The sequence below is a fragment of the Ostrinia nubilalis genome, chromosome 30 (assembly GCF_963855985.1).
Source record: "Ostrinia nubilalis chromosome 30, ilOstNubi1.1, whole genome shotgun sequence".
NCBI lineage: Eukaryota > Metazoa > Arthropoda > Insecta > Lepidoptera > Crambidae > Ostrinia > Ostrinia nubilalis.
In genome coordinates this window covers 2,573,055-2,596,631 of record NC_087117.1, presented here as the reverse complement: position 1 = coordinate 2,596,631, position 23,577 = coordinate 2,573,055, and the positions used below count along the sequence as shown (strand labels likewise).

General features: G+C 39.6%; 1 protein-coding gene across 6 annotated transcripts; it reads left to right on the top strand.

The window, feature by feature from the left end:
- Positions 1 to 12,737: 12,737 nt before the first annotated feature.
- Positions 12,738 to 19,817, top strand: LOC135086117 (PR domain zinc finger protein 5-like). 6 transcript variants are annotated; one of them, XM_063980920.1, is made up of 10 exons: positions 12,738 to 13,012; positions 13,328 to 13,484; positions 14,169 to 14,282; positions 15,682 to 15,801; positions 16,300 to 16,377; positions 16,468 to 16,572; positions 16,690 to 16,940; positions 17,026 to 17,197; positions 17,511 to 17,607; positions 18,213 to 18,284. In XM_063980920.1, the coding sequence occupies exons 1-10, from the start codon at positions 12,854 to 12,856 to the stop codon at positions 18,244 to 18,246; spliced, it is 1,287 nt and encodes a 428-aa protein (XP_063836990.1). In that variant the 5' UTR covers positions 12,738 to 12,853; the 3' UTR covers positions 18,247 to 18,284. The 6 variants fall into 6 exon arrangements, with proteins under 6 accessions (XP_063836990.1, XP_063836989.1, XP_063836992.1 ...); XM_063980919.1 differs by having other exon boundaries at positions 16,465 to 16,572; XM_063980922.1 differs by having other exon boundaries at positions 16,459 to 16,572; positions 16,690 to 16,859.
- Positions 19,818 to 23,577: the final 3,760 nt, after the last annotated feature.

Genomic DNA, 23,577 nt, shown 5'->3' with positions numbered 1-23,577 from the left:
TTGACACTATAATAGGGCACACGGAAAGTTCAGTTAAGAGATTGAAGACTTGTGTGACTTTTGGTATGCAATCTTTTCTCCAACGAATGTAATGGCTTGTATAAATGAGAAAATAACAAATTGTAGTATGTAAACCTACGCAGTTTAATATATATTTAGTAAGTACGGTTTACTAAAGTCACTGTTTTCGTTGTACAGTGAAATTCAATTGCGAAATGCGTTACCATGCAGCGTGCCCAATTTGTTTTAAGCTCAGATAAGCTTTATACTTTTGGTTATTGTCTTTGCCTCACGCAAATCATGAATTGTAGTGTTATAACATGAGAAGAGCCAATGCTTTAGGATTTGTAACGTTACGTGACTGGATCTGTATGTTTTTGGTAACCGAGACTCGGTTAGGCCATTTTGTATTTATGGAGTTCACCTTTTACTGTTACTAGTTTGTAAGACTGTTATTATTTTGTTTATTTATTTTATATAGGTAAGGACCGACTTCATTGTGTTTATTATCCAGACTTGTGTGCTTTTATTACAATAGGGGCATGGGTTATATCTGACCCCGAAGCAAGGATGGGTCCTGAGTTACCCCAGAATGAAGTCGTCCAATAGGTAAGGGCGCGAATGTCGCGACTCTTTCTGTGCGAATCAATTGCCGTCAGAACATTTGCATGAGTCTGTCAGTGTACTATAGGTATGTATAGCAGACAAATACTTATTTTAGTATTCAGTACTTTGTGGTACCCGCCAAGCGTCTATGAATGTATACCTTATTTAAAAGACTACCAGGTCAATAGTTGTAACTTTACTATGCAGAGGCTGCATAAAGGCTTAAGTTTATTTAATTTCTCCAGGCGTTAACTGTTCGGTACTTAAAATTCAGGGCGCATAGCTGCGGCCCCGATTAATTAACATCCTTCAAGATTCTGAAGGTTTAGGGCGATGCCCTTGTATCATCTCGGCAGTAATGAAATAAGCCAAACTGACACGAATCGAGTAATTTTTGCGTAATCTCATGATCTCTGTCTCCACCTTTTACCCATGGCAGGTCTTAAATAGCTTACTTTTGTCATGAAATAAAGCATTTTAATTAGGGTTCCATAACCCTTGAAAATTATGAGGATTTGGGGCGATGCCCTTATGTCCTCCCGGCAATATTACTTTAATTTTGCCGTGCAAAATAGAATTTCAGACCCTTTTATAGTTATGCGGATTTAGGGCGAAGCCCTCATGTCTACTCGGCAACTTTACTTATTTTCGTTTGCCGTGGAATAAGGCGTTTGGGTTCTATAACTCTTCAAAAATTATGAAGATTTAGGACGATGCCCTCATGTCTTTGAACCGCAAATACAAACGAGCGAGGTTGCTTGGCTCGAAATGTAATGATTTGAGTCCGATTCTCCTTGGGTAATCTCCTATCCCAGAGGGATGAGGGATAACATGAGAGTTTAGAGCGATGCCCTAAGATCTCTCGACGTAAATAAAAATGAGCGAGGTTGCTCGGCTCGAAATGTAGTGATTTGAGTCCGGTTCTCTTTGGGTAATCTCCTATCCCAGTGGGATGAAGGATAACATGAGGGTTTAGAGCGATGCCCTAAGACCTCTCGACGTAAATAAAAATGAGCGAGGTTGCTCGGCTCGAAATGTAATGATTTGAGTCCGGTTCTCTTTGGGTAATCTCCTATCCCAGTGGGATGAGGGATAACATGAGGGTTTAGAGCGATGCCCTAAGACCTCTCGACGTAAATAAAAATGTGCGAGGTTGCTCGACTCGAAATGTAATGATTTGAGTCCGGTTCTCTTTGGGTAATCTCCTATCCCAGTGGGATGAGGGATAACATGAGGGTTTAGAGCGATGCCCTAAGACCTCTCGACGTAAATAAAAATGAGCGAGGTTGCTCGGCTCGAAATGTAATGATTTGAGTCCGGTTCTCTTTGGGTAATCTCCTATCCCAGTGGGATGAGGGATAACAAGAGGGTTTGGACCAATGCCTTACTAAGACCTCTCGATCAATATGAGACTCCTTGAGTGTTTGAGTTTTCTCCTATCCCGGTGGGATGAGGGAGAAAAGGTTCTGGCTCCTGGTTTTTCCCTGTTTGCTCCAAGAGAACTTACCCTCGCTACAGGATTATGCTGCTGCGTTTTGGTTACACTGCCATCTAGCTTGCCGAGTAGCCAGTTTGAGTTTTCCACTGTAGGTATTTAGCATAAGGCGAAATCTCAGATCGATCTGCGGAGCAGAGTTGCGATCGTATTGCTGCCGAAAAATTTTCCAGACGCCGCTAGCATCAAATAAACTGCGTATCAGGCTGAATAGACGATGTTCATCCTTCACCGTTTATTACACAGACTCACTGTTTATCTACACAGTAACAGCATAGCGTTTTCCTGAAATCATAGTTTAAGAAAACCACAAAGGTATTATTTTACCTACGTACCGTATCCTAATAGGACAAACTGCACACTTCACTCTTGGGTTATAAGCCATGCGTTAGACTTCCATAATGGCGGTAGAATAGGTACGTCGGTACGCTACCCTACCTAGTGGAAGTTTTCATACTTTCCCCGGATGCATATTGATAAAGGTAGTTTACCGTTTATTTATTTTATTGATTTATAAATCAACACAATCCGTCCGATGGAATTCGTATGTCTGAAATAGTATTGGTAAGTTGGTACTTACAGCTTATTGTAGCAAGCAATCACATCTTGCGACTATCACATTACACCACACCATCCTTTGATTTGACCTCTGCGCCAACTCTTGCTCCTCTTCTGCACGTGGACATAATATTTCCTCTTTCCTTTTGAAAATAAAGACATCTAACGGAAAACCCTTAGGAACAAACACAGCTAAAAAGGAGTGTTATACCGTTAGGAATGAACATTGCTAAAAAGGAATATTAGTTTTAAAACACATCTAACGAAAACCGTTAGGCACAAACATTGCTAAAAAGGAATGTTAGTTTTAAAACACATCTAACGGAACACGCCGTCAGGTACGAACCTTGCTAAGAAGAAAAGTTAGCTTAAAAACATATCTAACGAAAAACCGTTAGAAACAAACATTGCTAAAAAGTAATGTTACTTTTAAAACACGTCTAACGGAATACCGTTAGGTACAAGTATTACTAGAGAAGAAAGATAATTATTTAAAATTACACTGAGTTAGATTGAATGCAATCTACCCCCGAACGGTAACACCGTTGTAAAAATAAATTACACTGCGAAATAAGTAATCACAGTAATTTTTATAAGTTTTCAGCCAGTACATAATAATTTAGAAGTACTTACATTATGATGGTAATATTTTACCTGAATCACGTCACGACTAGTACCTGTGAGATGGGTCGCGAACTAGCGGAGCTAATTCTACGACCGTCTCGAACGGGAACTAAAACACCAATGGCGAGAATATCGAAACCTAGTTTCGAGCTACCGTTGGTGGCGCTAGTGTCGTTAATTGAGGCGTGCTTAGGCGGTGGGGGACCGGAGCGGAAGTCACGTGGGCAGATTATACGTCAAAACTAGTACTCAAACAGGAAAAGACAGACACTACTCTCATTATAAAGGCTTCGAATAACGGTACAGTACTGTTTAATAATGTTGCAACGGGGCGTCTAAGCTAGCTCAGTCTGACACCCCGCTGTTTAGTACTAAGTCCCAGTTCGCCTTCTGCGATGAGGGATGTGTACCTATCCAGGATGCCTACAGGGATATTTGACCAAGGAAACGCACAATCAATAACACAATGGCACTTTATAATCTAGGTTCCACAATGGTTTACTTATTCTAGTTTCACTGACTCTAAATCGCTATCGTTTAATAATGAGCAAGTTTACAAGTACTTTACAAGTTATATCACAATTTACTAATTACAACAAGAGGAATAACGACGCGCCCGGTTCGCGTCCCGTTAGCTAGCTTTCGTATCCGCGAGAGGGGCGGCGCCCTGTGCGAGGTTTATCGAGTGTTAGTCTGGATACTTATAACTAGGGGGGTAGGATGTGGTCCGATTAGCTCGAGCCAGAGACCGAAGCCTCAATAGTGAGCGCGACCACTGGGGAAAGGCGTTGGACCTACGGGGCGAGGGGGTGTGAAGTTCAGGAAGGGTGGCAGCAGGATTGCTACCGCAGGTTCGGGATGAGTATCTCATGCACTACTCGGTAAGGACGAGAACCGGTTGGCTATCAACGATAGAACGTCTCGACACGACGCTTTATGGCAAGCCGCGGATTAATGACGAGGTATCGGATCAAGCCAAAGTCGAACAGTTAGGGTTAGTAAGGAACAGTGTGGATAGCTATTCGCTAGGGACTCTTTGCAATGCAGCCGAGGGAATGATAGACGCGCGCGCGAACGTCTGGCTGTTACAATGGCTCCCGAGCGAATGCTAGGCCCCCGCGGTCGCCGCCGTCTCTTATATTAGCTCGGTCCGTGCGGCGTGCGGCCGCGCAGCCGTAGGGTTGTCAAAATCTCCGCGCTCGGTGTTAGGGCTGTCGATGCGTCCTGGGGCGCGTCACATCCTCCCTTGTTTTGGAGATTTTTACCTGGAAAAATCACAAGTCTGGTACATAAAGGTTCTTTAAGAACAACTAAAATTCATGTCAATAATAAGTTATTTTTGGGTAATTTAATAACGAGTATCTATAAATTAAAATGTAAAACATGACTGAACTTGTACTTGATCATTAGCCCAATAATAACTCTTTATTTAAAAACATGACAGTACATTTATTTACTTATAATAATATTAGCTAACTTGGTCTTGAAACAATGTTATTAAGGTACCCTTAATTATTTTTTTTTTGCTTACAATGAACTAATTAAGTGCTAATTTTAGCTAACTTAGTTTTGAAACAATATTATTAAGATACCTTTAATTTTTTTTTTGCTTACAATGAACTAATTAACCGCTGATTTTAGTTAACTTAGTTTTGAAACAATGTTATTAAAATACCTTCAATTTTTTTTTGCTTACAATGAACTAATTAAACGCTAATTTTAGCTAACTTAGTTTTGAAACAATGTTATTAAGATACCTTTGACCTTTTGTTTACAATTAACCAATGAACTAATTAAACGAGTTGTTTACCTTGTTATTACGAGTATTCAATTATTCCTTGAAATATTTATTTAATACAAAAATAGTATGCATGGCACTTGTTATTATTATTTTTAGTTTACTAGTTTAATTATTTAAATTAGCATATTCAGAATAGGCATCTGATTAATGTTAATAATTTCTACAATTATTAATAGTTATACAAGACAATGGTAGTTAAGGGGTTAAGTTTTAATTACAATAATATTATATCTTAACCCTTTCAGACCTGAATTATTTTTTTTCACCCGATCAATTTAGTAAAATTTATGCAACTAAAGTATAGTAAGGTATGTAAGAATAAAATAATGAAAAAAATCCTAGTGTTATACTTTTCGAGAAAATGCATTTTCTTTTTATGTCTACAAATGTGGCCATCCGTCCCACGTGAAAAAAAACTTATAGGATTAACAGTGTTATTGAAATAATAGAACGTACTTTTATGGAACTCTTTTTAATTAGTGTTTATAAAAAATATTTTTTTTTATCTAAATAACAAAATTAAATGTCTTCTTTCATCATTATCATCATCATCTTCATCATCATCATCATCTCAGCCATAGGACGTCCACTGCTGAATATAGGACTCCCCCAATGGTTTCCATGTTGCCCGGTTGGTAGCGGAGCGGCCTGCATCCAGCGCTTTCCTTCTTCGTTTATGATGTCGTCGGTCCACCTTGTGGGTGGAGGTACCACGCTGCGTTGTTCCGGTACACAGCCTCCACTCCAGAACCTTGCTGCCCCTTCGGCCGTCAGTTCTGCGTACTATGTGCCCTGCCCATTGCACCTTCAGCGTGCTAATCGGTCGGGCTAGTCAGCGACTTTAGTTCGTTTACGGATCTCCTCATTTCTGATTCGATCACCGAGCATAGCCCTATCCATAGCACGCAGTGCCTCTTTGAGCTTCTGTATAAGGCCTATAGTGAGAGGCCACGTTTCCGAACTATAAGTCATAATGGTAACACACATTGGTTGTACCTACACTTTAGTCTTCAGGCCAGTGCCTGAAGACTAAAGTGCCTCAAGAATACCGCAGTAGGTATTTTGGACGAAAAGATGTTGCGTAATTTCCCGAACGCTGCCCAGCCGAGTTGGATTCGACGATTGACCTCTTTCTCGAAATTGGACCTACCTAGCTGAATCGTTTGTCCGAGGTAAACATACTGTCAACAATTTCGAGGAATCGATCAATGGCTTCTCCATATTTCTTTTAGTCATCTGAAGATAGCATAAAATCAGAGAGATTTCGGTTATAAAGTGTTCTCAAGGCCTCTGGTGAGAACATTTTGACAGTATTATTATCTGGAAATAAAAAAAAATATTTATATAATTATTTAATACATAACATAAATATATTATATTATTTCTAACATAAATGTATTTTTGAACAATAAAAAAGTTGAAAAAAAAAAGAATTTATAATAAAACCGTTATCACTTGGAACAATTTCAAAATGCTCAGTTGCCTCCTGATGGGATCATTTGAGTACAAATCTAAAACTCGAGATTAGTAATACAAAGACAACACAAAATACACAAATTGTATGTTCCATGTGTCCCTAGTAATAATAAATACACGCTAGTATTTATTACAGAAGATATCTGTTACTATTTCATATTTTTTCAAAATAAAATAAAGAGCTCACCTGCACAGTTCAAATCACGCTCGGGCACTGGTTGAAACTTGTCAATTAGTGATATTATACAACGAGAGATGGTGTTAAAAGTACTAAATTAGGTAGTTTATTAATTGAACAAATGAAGACAACCGTTTTAAGTTTCAAATGTACAGAGTTAAGTTTAAAATTTTGATTTATATTTTATGTCTACAATTGTGGACGCCAGGTCTGAAAGGGTTAACGTAAATGGAATGCAGCCTGGCGCGGCGCGCAAACATTAGGCAGGTAAAATCTAGTTATGAATCATCTAGCGAGCGAGTGCCGGCCGTGGCGAATAGAAAAAATAGAGTCATTCGGGTCAAGAGCACGCACTTTTTTTTTGATGGCCTCCCAGACCTATAAAGAATTATATAATTGGCATGTTATGATATTAAATCTGTAGAATATTTAATAAATTTTCATTATTTAAGAAAATTTTCCATCAAGATTAATTAGTTTTAGCCCTACATAGGCTTAACTGAAAACTTTTCCAATGCGTGTTCTTGACCCGATGTGTGGGTAAAATTACGCAAGTCTTAGGGTAAAGTTACGCACGCGGGGTAAACGTACGCATTCAGATTTCTAAGAGAATACAATTAAGATTGGCAATAATCAACATTTATTTAAATTGTGAATAACATTATAAGAACATTAACATTAAAAAAATAAGAACTCTTTGTATTATACAGGGTGGAATTTTGTAATGCCACCTGGAGCGAAAGTACTCTTAATATTGTAGATAGAAAATTTTACTCAAAGAAAACATTCCTTTATTTTTGAAAACAAAGAGAATTCCATTCAAAGATTTTTGAAAATTTTACGAAAATTCACTATCATACCATACAATTTTTTGTAAATAATTAAAATAATTTAAGATTTCATGGTTTTCCTTTCATTTAATTTATCAAGTTTGTTAGAGAGATTTCATCCATAAACTTAACCCTAACGATCGATGCAATAAAAATACAGGGTGTAATTTTTAACAAATTTTAGTTGGTTCGATTCCCGGGTGTGGCATGCAAATTTATGGAAATCTTTGAATGCAATTCTATTTCTTTTCAAAAATAAAGAAATTTTTTCTTTGAGTAAAATTTTCTATCTACATTATTAAGAGTAGGTACTTTCCCTCCAGGTGGCATTACAAAATTTCACCCTGTATCTATTATAATGTGAATCTTGTCTTAAATTATTTATATTGGCAATAGTCACACTTTTGAGATCAAAATAATTGGCCTTCATTATTTGGTCATCTGAGATGAGATGAGGGTATGCTGAGGGGCCTTCCTTATGTAATTTCTCGGCATTTTGGTGTAGGTATTCTGAAAGATTGAACAATTTTTGTTATTTTTATTTCATTTGGGGTATAAGTACTCAACGGGGGTAAACGTACGCGTGCGTACTATTAATCTCGTACTCTTACCCCAATCGGCAAATATACCAAATAATCAGTCACAACACACACGTTAAATACTTTTTACGAATATGATAAACTTAGATAAAAACTACATTAAATGAACAATAGAAATATAGTATACTTACTGGCACAGACCTATCCATTTAACTACAGCACACTTTTCCGTGGCACAATAATTAAACGAAATAAGCGTGCTACAAGTATTCGGCGACGTGTCGCGACCAGTACTATGATTGGGTCGGCGCGGCGCGTGGCTCCTAAACAGCGACAGTAACGCCACTCTGTTTTACAATCAAAGATCTCGGCCCCCCCACCCCTGTCGGAGATCGGACCACCGCGTACTTTTACCCACCGCGTGCTGTTACCCCGAATGACTCTACGTTTCACTGATAATATGCAAATGAGCTCGCTCGGTGAATCGTTCTTAGAATGTTTGTTTACTATTTAAAATTTATCGAGAAACTGGTAGTACTATTGGCGCGTAACAAACCGGTTTGTTATTTATGTGAGTTTAGGTTGCGAGTTACGAGTAAATAACAATGTGATTTGCGTCAATAGTTATTTAACGAGATTAAATTGAACGATTTAACGATTTAAATTATACAGGGTTATTATCTAATGATAATTAATACTTATAGTTTATTGATATGTGATATTTAACGAGATTAAATACAAGAACTGAATTATCTAGATCATACAGGGTTGTTATGTAATGTTAATTAATACTTGTAGGTTATTGATATAGTGATATTTAACGAGATTAAATTCAAGAACTGAATGATCTAGATTATACAGGGTTACTATGCAATGTTAATTAATACTTATATATTATTGACTTGTTTTTAATATTGATGAATTTACTTTAACGAGAACTGCGTACTGACGAGACAATTACTATGTACTTTTTATCTATCTATTGGAAACCTAACTTAGGTATAAAGTTAAGCTACGAGTAATTAACGTTACTGGCCTTGTTCAGCTGGTTCTGGATTTGGCCGCGCCTCTTCTTTCTCCCCGGCCGCCTCCTGGTCTGGTCCTCGGCTCGGGTCGGCTCCTCTCCAGGGCCGGACTCGTGCCAGTCCAGGTCTTGTGGGTAGTCGACGGTGTCGACATCGAGGATTTCGGTCCAGTCTGTGGACCGGTTCGATGATCTGGGTAGTGGTCTACTCGGGTTTGTAGACACTACGCTCCAGGTTTTGCGTGCGTTGTTGACTTGACAGGTTTTGCAGTTCTTGACGTACGTTGACACATCTCTGTACATACCGGGCCAATAATATCTCTGTGATATTTTGTTCAGTGTTTTTGCTGTTCCCAGATGGCCTGCGGTTGGTGTATCGTGGTTTTCTTTCAGGATCTGGTTTTTTTTATTGTTGTTTATGCATAATTTCCAGTTTGATGATGTTTCTGTTCTCGGTCCGTATGCGTGATTTATTATTTTCTTGTATAATTTGCTGTTTGACATTTTATAGTCCTTATTTCCGGTTTTTTGTATTTCTTGAATTTTCTTTTGGATCCAGTCTTCTTTTGTTTCTTGTTTTAAGCGTGTTACGTGTTTATTTATTACTTCTTGACTTTTAGGGTTCTGTGAATAGTCTTTTTTCTTGATTGGTTTTTCGTGTGCGAGTTTGATCTTGTGTTTTTTTTTACTTGTCGGTGTTTCGGCCATTTCGTATGTGGGTACGATGTTGGCTTTTGTACTTTTTCTTGTTGTTGTTCCCACTTGTTCCCCTTGCTTGATATTATCTTTGGGCCATTCTATTTTGGCTCCTATTCTATTTAATATGTCCATGCCGATTAGTATAGTCGTGATTTGTGGATGATATAACACTTGGTGGTTAATTGTTTTTCCTTTTATTTTTATTTCCAAGTCTATTGCTTCTTTAATTCGAGTTGTGTGCCCATCTGTCATGCTAGCTGTTATGCTTACTGTTTTCGGTTTCAGGTTTCTTTTTACGAATTTCTTGTACACTTGGTCGTTGATGTATGATCTTGTGGCGCCGGTGTCTACGAGTGCTTGATATTTTTCGCCTAGTATCGATACATCTACGAAGGGACGGTTATCTTTAGTTTGCGGACTTGTGTTTATTGTCATGGACTGTGTGTACTCACTTGTTTTCCTACAACACTGTTTACTCATTTTGCCGATCTTGCCACAACCGTTACAAAATAGTACCTTTTTGCTTCTGCAATCTTTCATCGAGTGTCCGTGTTTTCCACAGCTCCAGCAGCAAGTATTTGGGTTGTAATTGTGTATGTATGATGCCGTCTCCTTGTGTTCTTGATTTGTGCTTGTTTCGTGGTAGTTATTTCGTGGTTCTCTTTCTGTGAAGCTAGTTTGACGTTCTGCTGTGACATTTTCATAGTCGTTTGCCAGTTGTATTAATTTGCTTATCGAGTCGACTTCTGATTTCTTGATATAAAACTTGTATTTTGCGTTCATGTTTTCGTAGATTCTATTTAGTTCTTCCTCTTTTGACATTTTTGCGTATCTGCGCATGAGTGTTTGTATTTCAATCAGGTAGTCTGTGAATTTTTGGCGGTAATGTTGCCTATAGTTCACTATTTTAGCTAACAGGTCACTGTCACGGCTCACAAATGTCAACGTGAAGAGTTCTATGAATTCGTTCCATGTAGTGAACGAGTTTTTGTTATTTCTATACCACAGTACGGCCTTTCCTTTCAGGAATCTGGGGAGCACTTTGAGCACTTTATCTGGCTTGACCTCGCCCGATGACATGAGTTCGTCCAGTTGCTCTAAAAACTCCACTGGGTCGTTGTATGTGTCGAAACTTAGGTTCCATCTTGCCGTTATGCTTTCAGTCTGATCTACGGTGTACGACATGTTTGGTTCTTGCTGCATCTCTGTGTCTTCAAAATCGGTTTCTGACTCACTGTTAGACTGTTCTTCGGAGGATTTACTGGCGGACTGGACTGGTTGACGGGACTGCTTGGTTCTGAGTACTTCTGTGAGGTTCTGTCTCAGTTCTTGTACGGTTCTGTTCTCCGTTTTTATATTTCTTCTTTTGCACTCGTTCTCAAGTTCTGTCTTCTTGAGTTTGTATATCCAAGATGTCGGTTCTGACATGTGTGATTATTACGAAGTTTTGCGTTCCTTGTGGTCTTTCGCTTCTCTAGCGATCTGGTGTTCCCTGTAGGTTCCGTGGGTTATTTAGTTGGGCGCCATTGCAACGGGGCGTCTAAGCTAGCTCAGTCTGACACCCCGCTGTTTAGTACTAAGTCCCAGTTCGCCTTCTGCGATGAGGGATGTGTACCTATCCAGGATGCCTACAGGGATATTTGACCAAGGAAACGCACAATCAATAACACAATGGCACTTTATAATCTAGGTTCCACAATGGTTTACCTATTCTAGTTTCACTGACTCTAAATCGCTATCGTTTAATAATGAGCAAGTTTACAAGTACTTTACAAGTTATATCACAATTTACTAATTACAACAAGAGGAATAACGACGCGCCCGGTTCGCGTCCCGTTAGCTAGCTTTCGTATCCGCGAGAGGGGCGGCGCCCTGTGCGAGGTTTATCGAGTGTTAGTCTGGATACTTATAACTAGGGGGGTAGGATGTGGTCCGATTAGCTCGAGCCAGAGACCGAAGCCTCAATAGTGAGCGCGACCACTGGGGAAAGGCGTTGGACCTACGGGGCGAGGGGGTGTGAAGTTCAGGAAGGGTGGCAGCAGGATTGCTACCGCAGGTTCGGGATGAGTATCTCATGCACTACTCGGTAAGGACGAGAACCGGTTGGCTATCAACGATAGAACGTCTCGACACGACGCTTTATGGCAAGCCGCGGATTAATGACGAGGTATCGGATCAAGCCAAAGTCGAACAGTTAGGGTTAGTAAGGAACAGTGTGGATAGCTATTCGCTAGGGACTCTTTGCAATGCAGCCGAGGGAATGATAGACGCGCGCGCGAACGTCTGGCTGTTACAATGGCTCCCGAGCGAATGCTAGGCCCCCGCGGTCGCCGCCGTCTCTTATATTAGCTCGGTCCGTGCGGCGTGCGGCCGCGCAGCCGTAGGGTTGTCAAAATCTCCGCGCTCGGTGTTAGGGCTGTCGATGCGTCCTGGGGCGCGTCACAATGTTTTTGCTGGCTGTTGATTTATTGATATCCTCCCTTCATACTTCAACAGGCTATTCCTATCTCACACCTGCCTGCGCTCAAATTTGTTTGTCAGACAGAGACGGAGTGAATCTCTACGTTCGCACATAAGCTTAGCGAGAAATACGCGGTGCGCGTAATACACGACTACGGATTATGCAATAATAACCTCTATTACTTTGATGGTAGGGTCGGAAATCGTGTAATTTAAAAAATACTAGGTGGACGACTACGGATTATGCAATAATAACCTCTATTACTTTGATGGTAGGGTCGGAAATCGTGTAATTTAAAAAATACTAGGTGGATCAAGTATTTTAAAAATTGGAATAGGTGCCACTTAGTACTGTAAAATACCTAGTGTGTGGATCTGTTCTAGTAAATACGTCTCATCTCTATTTTTTTGACAGATGCTATCTATTACTTTTCTCTATGGATGCTATCGACAAGGAACGTACATAGAAAATCTATAAAAACAGATTTCTGAATTAAATTCGTAATTAAAGTGAAAGTGATTTGCAAATATCAATGTAAAATTATTTCCTCCCTTCTTTAAAAATGAATTCTGCCTTGAAAACGGGTTCAGAATATGAATTTTCCAACATTTGCTGCTGTTGCCTTAAAAGCGATTGTTTTAAAGATATTTCTTCTGAATATGAATTTAGCGGGCACAAAGAAGTTTACGGGGATATGCTGAATGAAACATTTCATCTGCAGGTAAGATTTAGACACCTATAAAGTCTTTTTATACTTACTATTCTATCACAATCTTTTGCCTTAAAATTGTATGAAAAGATTGAATTCCTATTGAAAGGAAGTGATTTCTTGTAAAGTTGGATATGTATCTCTACAAACATTCATATTCATAAACATTTCAAATCATTTTTCTCTTAAAAAAGTTTTGAACTATACAGATGTTTAGTTGTTTGGAGAAAATCCTTTACAGAATCAATGTAAACAATAAAACTCAATCATTTTTAAAAACAAATTGTATATAGCAAAAAAAAAAACAATTTCAACTTCTTTTCATAGGTACCAAAACACTTCCCCGAAGATTATATCGTTCAGTTGATATGTGACCAGTGCATCGTACAACTGCGAGAGGCGTATGCATTCCGTTCCAGGATGTTGGACAGCCAAGCCGTTATCCTTCAACGATGGGATCAGTTCCAAAGTAGACGTTCTGAAGGTAATTCTATTTTATAAATTGATTTATAGTTAAATTTTGCTTTTAGTAGGCCGATGGTTGGGCCAGATTTCAATTTGTATGAAGAATCGGCCGATACCAAATCGTTGTAATGTGCGCACTTTCATACATGTCCATACTGATTAACAGCCCAACCCAACTATCGGCCGACTAAGGCTAAGAAGAACTCATGGTGCGGTTTTCATCCGTGCTGGAATTGCAGTTTTATTTCAAAACTCACGGGACCGGTTATTTGCACGGCTACGCAACTGCCGATCATAGCCCGCAAACGTAACGGGCGATGATCGGCGGCTGTGGCAACGGCAGCGTGGATAATCCCAAGACGGGCAGTTAAATCACTGGTACAAAATGGTCGCCCGCCAATCGATTGCAGAGCGCGCGGGCGAAAACCGCAGAGGCTGCGGTTACCGCGGCCCGCGCGCTTCTACTAAAGCCCGGTCTGTGAGCACGTAGAATTTTGTCCAATGACCGCAAGCTACCCATCCTTATCGCTCGCGCGTAATTATATTGCTGTCGCGACTATGCGACGGGCGCCCGCAGTGAGTGTACGAGCGCGACAGCAACCTTATTACGCGCGAGCGTTAAGGATTGGTAGCTTGTGGTCATTGGACAAAATGCTACGTGCTCGCAGACCAGACTATAGTTAATAATGTGTTTATTTTTCAGGAACCACCCAAGAAACGGACTCCACGCTGGTAACAGAAATCAAATTGGAGGTGGAGCCTGAGGCTGGCTGCGACGATGGCGAAACAGGCGCTGACATTTATCAAGAAGTAGATGGTAAGCTCATCACTTGGAGACTTCTCTCAGCAGACTCACAGCAGTAACAATCAAGCTTGACCACAGATCACAGAAACTAAAGGGAGATGTGACAAGGGGGCGGGGCCGGTGTCGCAGCAATATGCCCAAAAACAGAACACATTGCTCGTGAAAGCAATGATGACAGCAGCGACGTCATAATGTTAGTTTACATTGCTAGCGTAGTACTAAAGATTATTCGAACGTTTAGTACTGATACCGCAGTGGATAATGAGCACATATTTTGATTACTTTGTGTGTGTGAATTTCTAATGCGACACTGAGTTTCGAACTCAGCGCATTAGATGGCATCTCTTTATATCTCTATGAGCTAGACATTAGCACAACAATAAAGAAATATACAATTTATATAATGATTTTTTATGCACAAATTCACATGCCAGCTACTCTGGTGAGATAAGCTGCACCTCTTTTTAATTTAAGACCACATATTTTATTGTACCACATTATCTCGGTGAATAAATTATCTTTGAATCTATAACTGCCACGCGGTCTCGTCTCGTGCTAGATGAGGGTCTTAAGGCCACCTTCTATCAACGGAAACGCTTGGGCGTTTGGTAGAAAAAAGCGCTTGGAAGCGTTTCTAAGCCAAATGGCAACTTTAACTATGAAACATCGCACATCTCTGCATCGCGCAGGCGCCGCCGCTGACAAATTCTATACAAAAACAAGTGCGCCCGACACTTCTCCGCTCGATCCATTTCCACCGATGCGGAGCGGAGCGGAGCGGACATGTGCAAATAATAATCATCATCATCATCATCATTTCAGCCATAGGACGTCCACTGCTGAACATAGGCCTCCCCCAATGCTTTCCATGTTGATCGATTGGCAGCGGTCTGCGTCCAGCGCTTCCCTGCTACCTTTACGATGTCGTCGGTCCACCTTGTAGGTGGACGTTCGGGCAGCGTTCGGGAAACTACGCAACATCTTTTCGTCCAAAATACCTCAATGCCTGAAGACTAGAGTGTATAACCAATGTGTGTTACCAGTGATAACTTATGGCTCGGAAACGTGGCCTCTCACTATAGGCCTTATACAGAAGCTCAAAGTTGCACAGCGTGCTATGGAGAGGGCTATGCTTGGTGTTTCTTTGCGAGATCGAATCAGAAATGAGGAGATCCGTAAACGAACCAAAGTCGCTGACATAGCCCGACGGATTAGCAAGCTGAAGTGGATCTGGAATGGAGGCCGCGTACCGGAAAACGCAGCGTGGGACGTCCACCTACAAGGTGGACCGACGACAACGTGCAAATAATGGAATCTGGTTATTCAAAAAACTTCTCTGCTCCGCTCCGCACCGCTCTGCCTTGGTGGACGCAATAAAATGGCGCTATATTATTAATCATATTTCTTACAGAAATCCTGCAGAACATCAAGATGGAATTAGTGGAAAACTCAGAAAAGGTGACACGGAAACGAAAGGGCAACGGGCGGCGCGCCAAGCAGAAGAAATGCAAGATCGAAGACGAAAGTGAAGGTAAAATTACAAATACTAAGTATACAGGGTGGAAACGATAAGTGATCTCACCCGATTATTTCTAAACTATACAAGATATCGAAAAACTGGTTACTGATCCTGAAAGTGCTTCAAGAGCTCTTTCAAACGGTACCAATAATAGGTTACAGAATAAACTGGAACTATCCGAAAATTCAATGTTCCCAGCTTCCATACATTTGGTAAAGTTACATATCACAACAATTTATTAGTCGAAAATATTTGTTATTTTTTCATTTCGATATTTTTTCACAAATATACGACCTAAATGTCAATGTGACAGAGCCCATAAAGTTGTGGACGCTAGTTGGCGCTGTAATCGTGCACAGAGCCAATAGATGTCATCACTAGTCCAAGAAGTCTACCCTGCTCTAGTGATGTTGAAATCTATACATATGGTAACTATAAATCTCATATTTATTTTTGTGTAAAATATAAGCCTTGATGCTTCTTATACATTATTATTAATTCCTATTGCAGATGAGGTTGAACTTCCTACAGACAAGGTTAACACAACTATAAATTGCCCTACTGAAGAAGCCCCACACTGTCTACCCGGTAAATATAACAATTTATTTTAATATTTTTATTATGCATGAGGCATTCATAATTTAATTAATATTTTTTTGTTGCTAATAGCTGAAGCAGAAAATGAAGTGACAGTGGACATAATGCCTGCTGTAAATTACCCAGTCACCTCCGGTTCTAAAGAGGCCAAGAAAACGCAACTCAAAGCTGTTAACTGCCAATCAGGTAACAGGTTTTATATAACATGCAATGAGCTTCTCTCGTCAAAGATGCAATGCGACAAAATTTCATATTTTCACTTGTTTTAGTTATGGCTTTTCCATGTTTTTTTATTTGTTACAGAGTGCATTACAAACAAGCAATATGCTATACAGCAGAGTCATATGATTCAGATTGTGTCAGACCTAGCTAACCAAATGGCTGAAATCAATAGAAAATTGGATTTACTGTTAGCTAGGTCCGGAGAAACATTTTCACCAACAGATGACAATCCAGGTCTTTCAGAACTTTTGGCAAGTCTACCAGTAAAAGATATTGCAAGTTTTAATAATTTCGATGACCATTTAAAAATAAACAAGGATAAACAGGCAATAGTATGTATAAATTAAATACTTAAAACACAGGGCAAATTTTATTATTATATGAAAACATTCGAATGCTGATTTAATTAAATTTCAGATGTCATTTTTGTCTGGTATTGGCGGCAGAAATGTAAGAAGCCTTACGACTAATATGTTGAGACGAATAATTCTAGATGATGTAGCCGAGTTGTATTCGTTAACTGGGAAACAGATGAAAAATTCGAATAAAAAATCATTTATGAGTACAGAAACCTATAAATTAATCTTTCGTAAGTACCTTTATTTTATTACAAACTTATCAGGGTGTAAATGAATTCATTGGCAACCTTGCAGGGGGTGGCTCAGACCATCATTATGAACTTTTCCTATGACCAATGCTGGGATCGCGATTTTTTTTCCTGTTTTCATACAAACACTGATCACGAAAACAAAGTTGTTCATAATGATGGTCTGAGCTTCCCCCTGCAAGGTTGCCAATGAATTCATTTAGATACACCTGTATATCTCTCAATACGCCTACTACTATTATTTTCTGAATCATTCGTGTTTGTTAGTGTTAATTATTTCTATTTTATTTTTCAGAAATATGTAGAAAAATCTACGAAGATGTAACTGAAGACAGTCTAAAAGAAATTATAAGTGATTGGCTAAATCAAGCTAAAGTTAGACTTTCAAGAAGGTAAGATTTAATTTATTTACATTAGATGTATTTTATTTTACACTAGCGACTCGCCCCGGCTTCACACGGGTGCTTATGTATTATACATATGTATAAAACAAAGTTGCTGTCGCTGTCTGTCCCTATATACATATGCTTAAATCTTTAAAACTATGCAACGGATTTTGATGCGGTTTTCAACAATAGTTAGAGGGATTTATGAGAAAGGTTTTTATATATGTATAATAGAACCCCGTGCGAAGCCGGGGCGGGTCGCTAGTTATACATATAAACCTTCCTCATGAATCCCTCTAACTATTGTTGAAAACCGCATCAAAATCCGTTACGTAGTTTTAAAGATTTAAGCATACATAGGGACAGACAGACAGCGACAGCGACTTTCTTTTATACTACCTATGTACCTAGTGATTTACAAATTTTAAATGTGCTCCTTTCAGAATTTTAACTGATAACCCCTTCCCCTTATAGTAGTTTTTAAGGATTACTATAAATATATTTATTTCAGACATAGTTCATAATTTTGTTAGTAGTACAGAAACTTATACAATTAAATGTAAAATAATGTCTTAACCTGTAGTAAATATACTTGTTTCTTTTTGTTTCAGAGCAGAAAGACAAAATAAAGAAAAAAACCAATAGCGGCGACCATGAAACCGATTTTTTCTCATTTAAAATAAGATAAGATAAAAGTATAAATAATAAAAAAATATATGTTATGTTTGTTGTTTTATTTAATGTCAAACATGCATATTTATTGCAAGTTTGTTAAGGCAAACTTACATATTATTTATAGAAGCAGACATAATGCAAGTTTGTCGCTCGGAAACTAGAAAGTTTGATTTAAACTTGCCTCAAGTTTATATATACTTGCCATGGCAAATTTGAAACAAAGCTTCATTTTTGATACATCAAACTTATTGCAAGTCAGATTCAAGTTTAAATTGTTATCTGGTAGTGATTTGCCGCCTCAGTGGTCTAGTGGTATTTGACGCTATAGTCTGGTCTGTGAGCACGTAGAATTTTGTCCAATGACCCCAAGCTACCCATCCTTATCGCTCGCGCGTAATTATGTTGCTGTCGCGCTCGCACACTCACTGCGGGCGCCTTGAGATCATTGGACTCGATCTTGGGGTCATTGGACAAAATTCTACGTGCTCACAGACCAGGCTTTAACTGTATACTTTTTTCAGATATAACACCAGACCCCCAAAAAGACTGGTCGAAAATCGTCGAACGCCGCGGCGTAGGACCGGTTCTCCGAGAAAATTCCCTGAAACTCCTGGCTAACTCCTCCATATGCGTCTTCCAATGGAACAAGAGCTGGTATAGGTGCTTCTGCTGCCAAGTGGCATTCCCCGAACTCGATTCTCTAAGAGAACACACCAGCTCCGAACATACTCTGGAAGACATTGAGAAGAAAATAATCCATCAACAGAACCGACTGGTCAAAGTGGAAGTGTCAATCATAAACTGCAAAATATGCTCGAAAAAGATCGAAAACCTAACAGAATTGAGAGATCATCTACATGAAGAACACAAAATAGAGTTCGTGCACAAGGAAGATTTGCTAGTACCCTTCAAGATAAGCAGTCAACTGCAGTGCCAGATATGTTCGGAGAACTTTACTGTGTTTAGGTTGCTGAATATACACATGAACAAGCATTATCAGAAACAAGTCTGCCATATTTGTGGATCTGGATTCTCCAATTTGGTGTTTTTGAACCTTCACAAGTCGAGGGCACACAGGCTGTTCCATTGTAAAGAGTGCGATATGATATTCAATAATAAATCTGACAAAAAATCCCATGATGTGACCGTCCATGATATGAAGTTTGAAAGAAAACTACGGTTTCCATGCCCGTACTGCCCACAAAGGTTTTTCCAAGAAAATTTCAGAGTGGAACATCTAGTTGAAAAACATGGCATGACCCGGCCAGAACATAAGTGTGTTGTGTGCTCCAAAGTGTTCATAACTAGAAGTCTATGCAATAACCACATGAAAAACGTTCATAAGAAGGAGAAAAACCACGAATGCGATATCTGTCATAACTTGTTTTACACTAAAAGTGATGTTCTGAGGCATCGGGTCACTCATACGGGGGAGAAAAAGTTTTCGTGCAGTATTTGTAACAGTCCGTTTGCAACTAAGTGCTCGTTGAGGCGACATTTGAAAAGAACTCATGTTGGGATGCAATAAATTGTGAAAAGATGTTGTTTTGTTTCATTTGCTACCTATTTCCGATGATATCGTGTTTTAGCTGCTCCAAGCTAGGATGGGCGCTGTGAAAATCTATACTTATAATAAATCTGTAGAGAGGTCAATTCTGTACATGAAATATATTTTCAAAATAACTATCAGGGGGTGATTAGTGATCGATACTGATGCCAAAAATGCAATCAGTAAAATTTTTGTCTGTCTGTCTGTCTGTCCGTCTGTCTGTCTGTCTGTCTGTCTGTCTGTATGTTCCTTATAGAAACAAAAACTACTCGACGGATTTTAACGAAACTTGGTACAATTATTCTTCATACTCCTGGGCAGGTTATAGTATACTTAGGAATTCCCACGGGAACGGGAATTAGCGGGAAAATCCTTGTATGAAAAATCTAAACATTATTTAAAAAAGACGGTGCTAAGTTTTGATTTTTTTATTTCTGTTTGAATAGAATAGATAGTCAAACCCAATAGCCATTATTCTTCCCCGTCTGGCTAGTTCCTGGATGGTGCTGAAAGTAAAGATTAGTTATGGTTAGATACACAAACTTGTCTTACATTATAGTCGAGTTAACTGCGCACCTAGCGGCCGTGACGTCACATCGACGCTCTGGTACGGACGCGAGCGCGGGGAGGTGTGAGTGAGATTCGCATTCCAGCGAGGCGCACCTCACTGGAATGCGAGCGCAGTTAGAAAGATCGGGTTGTAAATAAAACGGGGAGTATATCCCAACAAAATTGAGCATGCTCAAGTGGAGACGGCTGAACATGCTCAATTATTTCAACCACCACGTTAGTGCCGACGTTAGCAAACGTCGTGGATGAGATATTTACCTATATTTTCATATCACGTAAAGGTTTTAATTTACCTACTACGGCAAATAAAAAATATCAGGGTAACAACCTTATAGAAGCTTTTGAAATTCTTTTGGTGGACAAGAGAAAAAAATAAAAGAACTACATCCTTGGAAGAATAATTCGTCCACGACTACATCACAGATCACAGATGAGCTTCTGGTGCTTTTTATTCACCGTAGTAAATTAAAAACTACGTGGTAGATTAAACTTCATTTGACGTTAGGCAACGTGGTGGTGGAAACAATTTTGTCATAAGCCACGTTACTAGACTACTTCCCTATGAGTAAATAAATAGTTACTCACTGCACATCTCCGGGGGCACGCACAAGTTCCGGTTGGGATCATACAAATAATCACTAGGGCAGGTGCATCCGTCGGAGTAGCATTGTAGCGTGCAGTACTGGTTGGGTTCATTGCATCGCTGACCGCAGAAGTCCCTTCGGCAACCGGGCATGGCGTTTGGGACCCCGTCGCATGCCGCTGGGTACCACAATAGATACTTTGAGAATAAGGTAACACAAGTACACAATAAGGCTATGTAACGTCATCTAAAGGACGAAGGAGCTTGCTATGCTCGGACTCGGAGTTTCTCTGCGTGACCGAATCAAAAATGGGAAGATGCGCAGGAAAATCAAAATAACCGACATGCTTATCTAGGGTTTCTGCTCGAGCTTTCTCGAACTCGAGAAAACTCGAGAAATTTGGCTTCATTCGAGACGAGAAAAAAATTACCGGAGCTCGAGAATTCTCGAGTCTCGAATTTGAAGCTTTAATATTCTTGAAAGCCTATTTTCTTAGACAAAAGTAAGATTTTAATTATTTAATAGGTTAACGTTTCTTTTAGACTGGTCTAGTCTTTCCTTTTTTACCCTACTGCGTGACGCAAAGGAGTGATAATGTGTTTAACAGCCTATGTATGTATGTTTTTTGAAGCACTATAGAGACCAAACTCCGGGGTCAATTTTTATGATTCGCACGTCAATCGATTCCTCTCAGTCCGGCGAGTGTCACTAAAGATTATCGTTAGATTTGTTTTAACTGTAAATATATTAACATGGCCGATTTTTGGCGCTATAATATGTATTAAAAAAATATCTCAAACCTATCAAGTGGGGTATCAAAATAAAGGGTTTTTAAATAGCTTGCAAAATGTATTTTCTTTAACCAAAAGATTAAAATAAAAATATTATTTAAAAAAAACCCAACTGGGTAAAAATGAACTGAGAAGATAAAAACAAGACAGTGTTCACAAATGCAGTCGGAAGCATCAAACACTTATCATCATCATCATCAACAGCCCTTTACAGTCCACTGCTGGACTATAAGCCTCCTCCGCAGGAAGAGTAGGGGTTGGTGACAAATGTATTCTATTCTGCCGTCACCACACGGCTTATCACCCACTACTTATCACCAACAAAAAAAATAGTCATTGATGCCTTCGACTGCATTTGTGAACACTTTGTCTTGTTCCTATCTTTTCAGTTCATTTTTACGTAGTTGGGTTTTTGTTTTTTTGTATATTAGATTTAAAAAAACCTGTGTTTTTAGCAAATTTCAATCGATTTCAACAATTTTAATTAAAAGACTCGAGACCCGAGAAAACTCGAGACTTTGGCCTCGAGAATTCCCGAAACTCGAGAAATAAAATAGGTCGAGAAATCAGAAACCCTATGCTTATCCCACAATTTTTTTCCAAAGATAAGTGGCAGTGTGCAGGGACATAGCTCTTGGAGCTGAAGGCCGCTGGGATAGAAAAGTTCTTGAGTTGCGACCACGAGCCGGTAGACGTAGTGGGCAGGCCTTTCACTAGGTGGACCGTCAATCTGTTGGAAGTCGCGGAAAACCCGGATACGGGCAGCAGACAATCGTGAAAATCCTTGGGGAGGCCTTTGTCCAGCTGTGGAAGTCAATCGCCGGGAGGGAATATGGCCTTCTTTGTTCGGAATCCCACAGTTCCCTCCCACTTAAGGTCATAAGACATATTAACTCGGAAAGGGATCAACAGCGTATAGTTCCAAAATACTGAACTGTCCTATCAATGACATTGACAGTGGGGCGCCACCGTCAATACCGGATCGCTGGTTCCGATTTTTGCCATGTTGGAAACCATATAGTTGAACGATGGTAGCGCCCCCCTGTCATTGAGTTTGGTGGGACAGTTCAGCGTGGGTCATCTATATCGCTGTGGTATCGCCTTTTGCGAGATTGCGAGCTGTCACCGTCTTTCGCGCGCTGTCAACCGCGAGACGAGGCTTTACGAGTACTTTACGGTGCGGAAAGAGTACGTTGCAGTATGGAGTTTCATACAAAGAATACTGACCGCCTCGAGTTGATACGATCATGTTCCGGGTTGATAAATGTACTACGGCCTCTATAGGGAGTGCGCCTGCGCATATTTACCAACATTTAACATCATGAACAAAAATTTACCTCTGGTCTGCGCCACAAACACGATGGCCACCGCCAAAACTACACAAGTAATTCTTGCAGACATTTTTGCAGTAATGAAACTTTTTACGATACTTTAGTATCTTTTTACATAGGCAGGTTGTACTAGATAACAAAGAATTACGTAAATTGATAGGATTTTGTTATTTTCACGATGTTTAGTCGTGATACGCGTGTACGTTAATAAGTACCTGAAACATCATTTAAAGCAATCACGACGTTATTAATGTAAGTAGAATAAGTACGAATAAATAAATAGGCTAAGGGGTCGGACTGGCCGACTCGAGATCCAAAAGGAACGCGGGTTCGAATCCCACCTGCTCGACTATTTAATTGTGGTGAGCCCACTCGTAACACAAGCGTATTTAGCATACCACCAGGGGCGAATGGGACTATTAGTAATTTGTGCAATACAAATTACCTACCAATCATGTAACTTAAAAAAATTGATT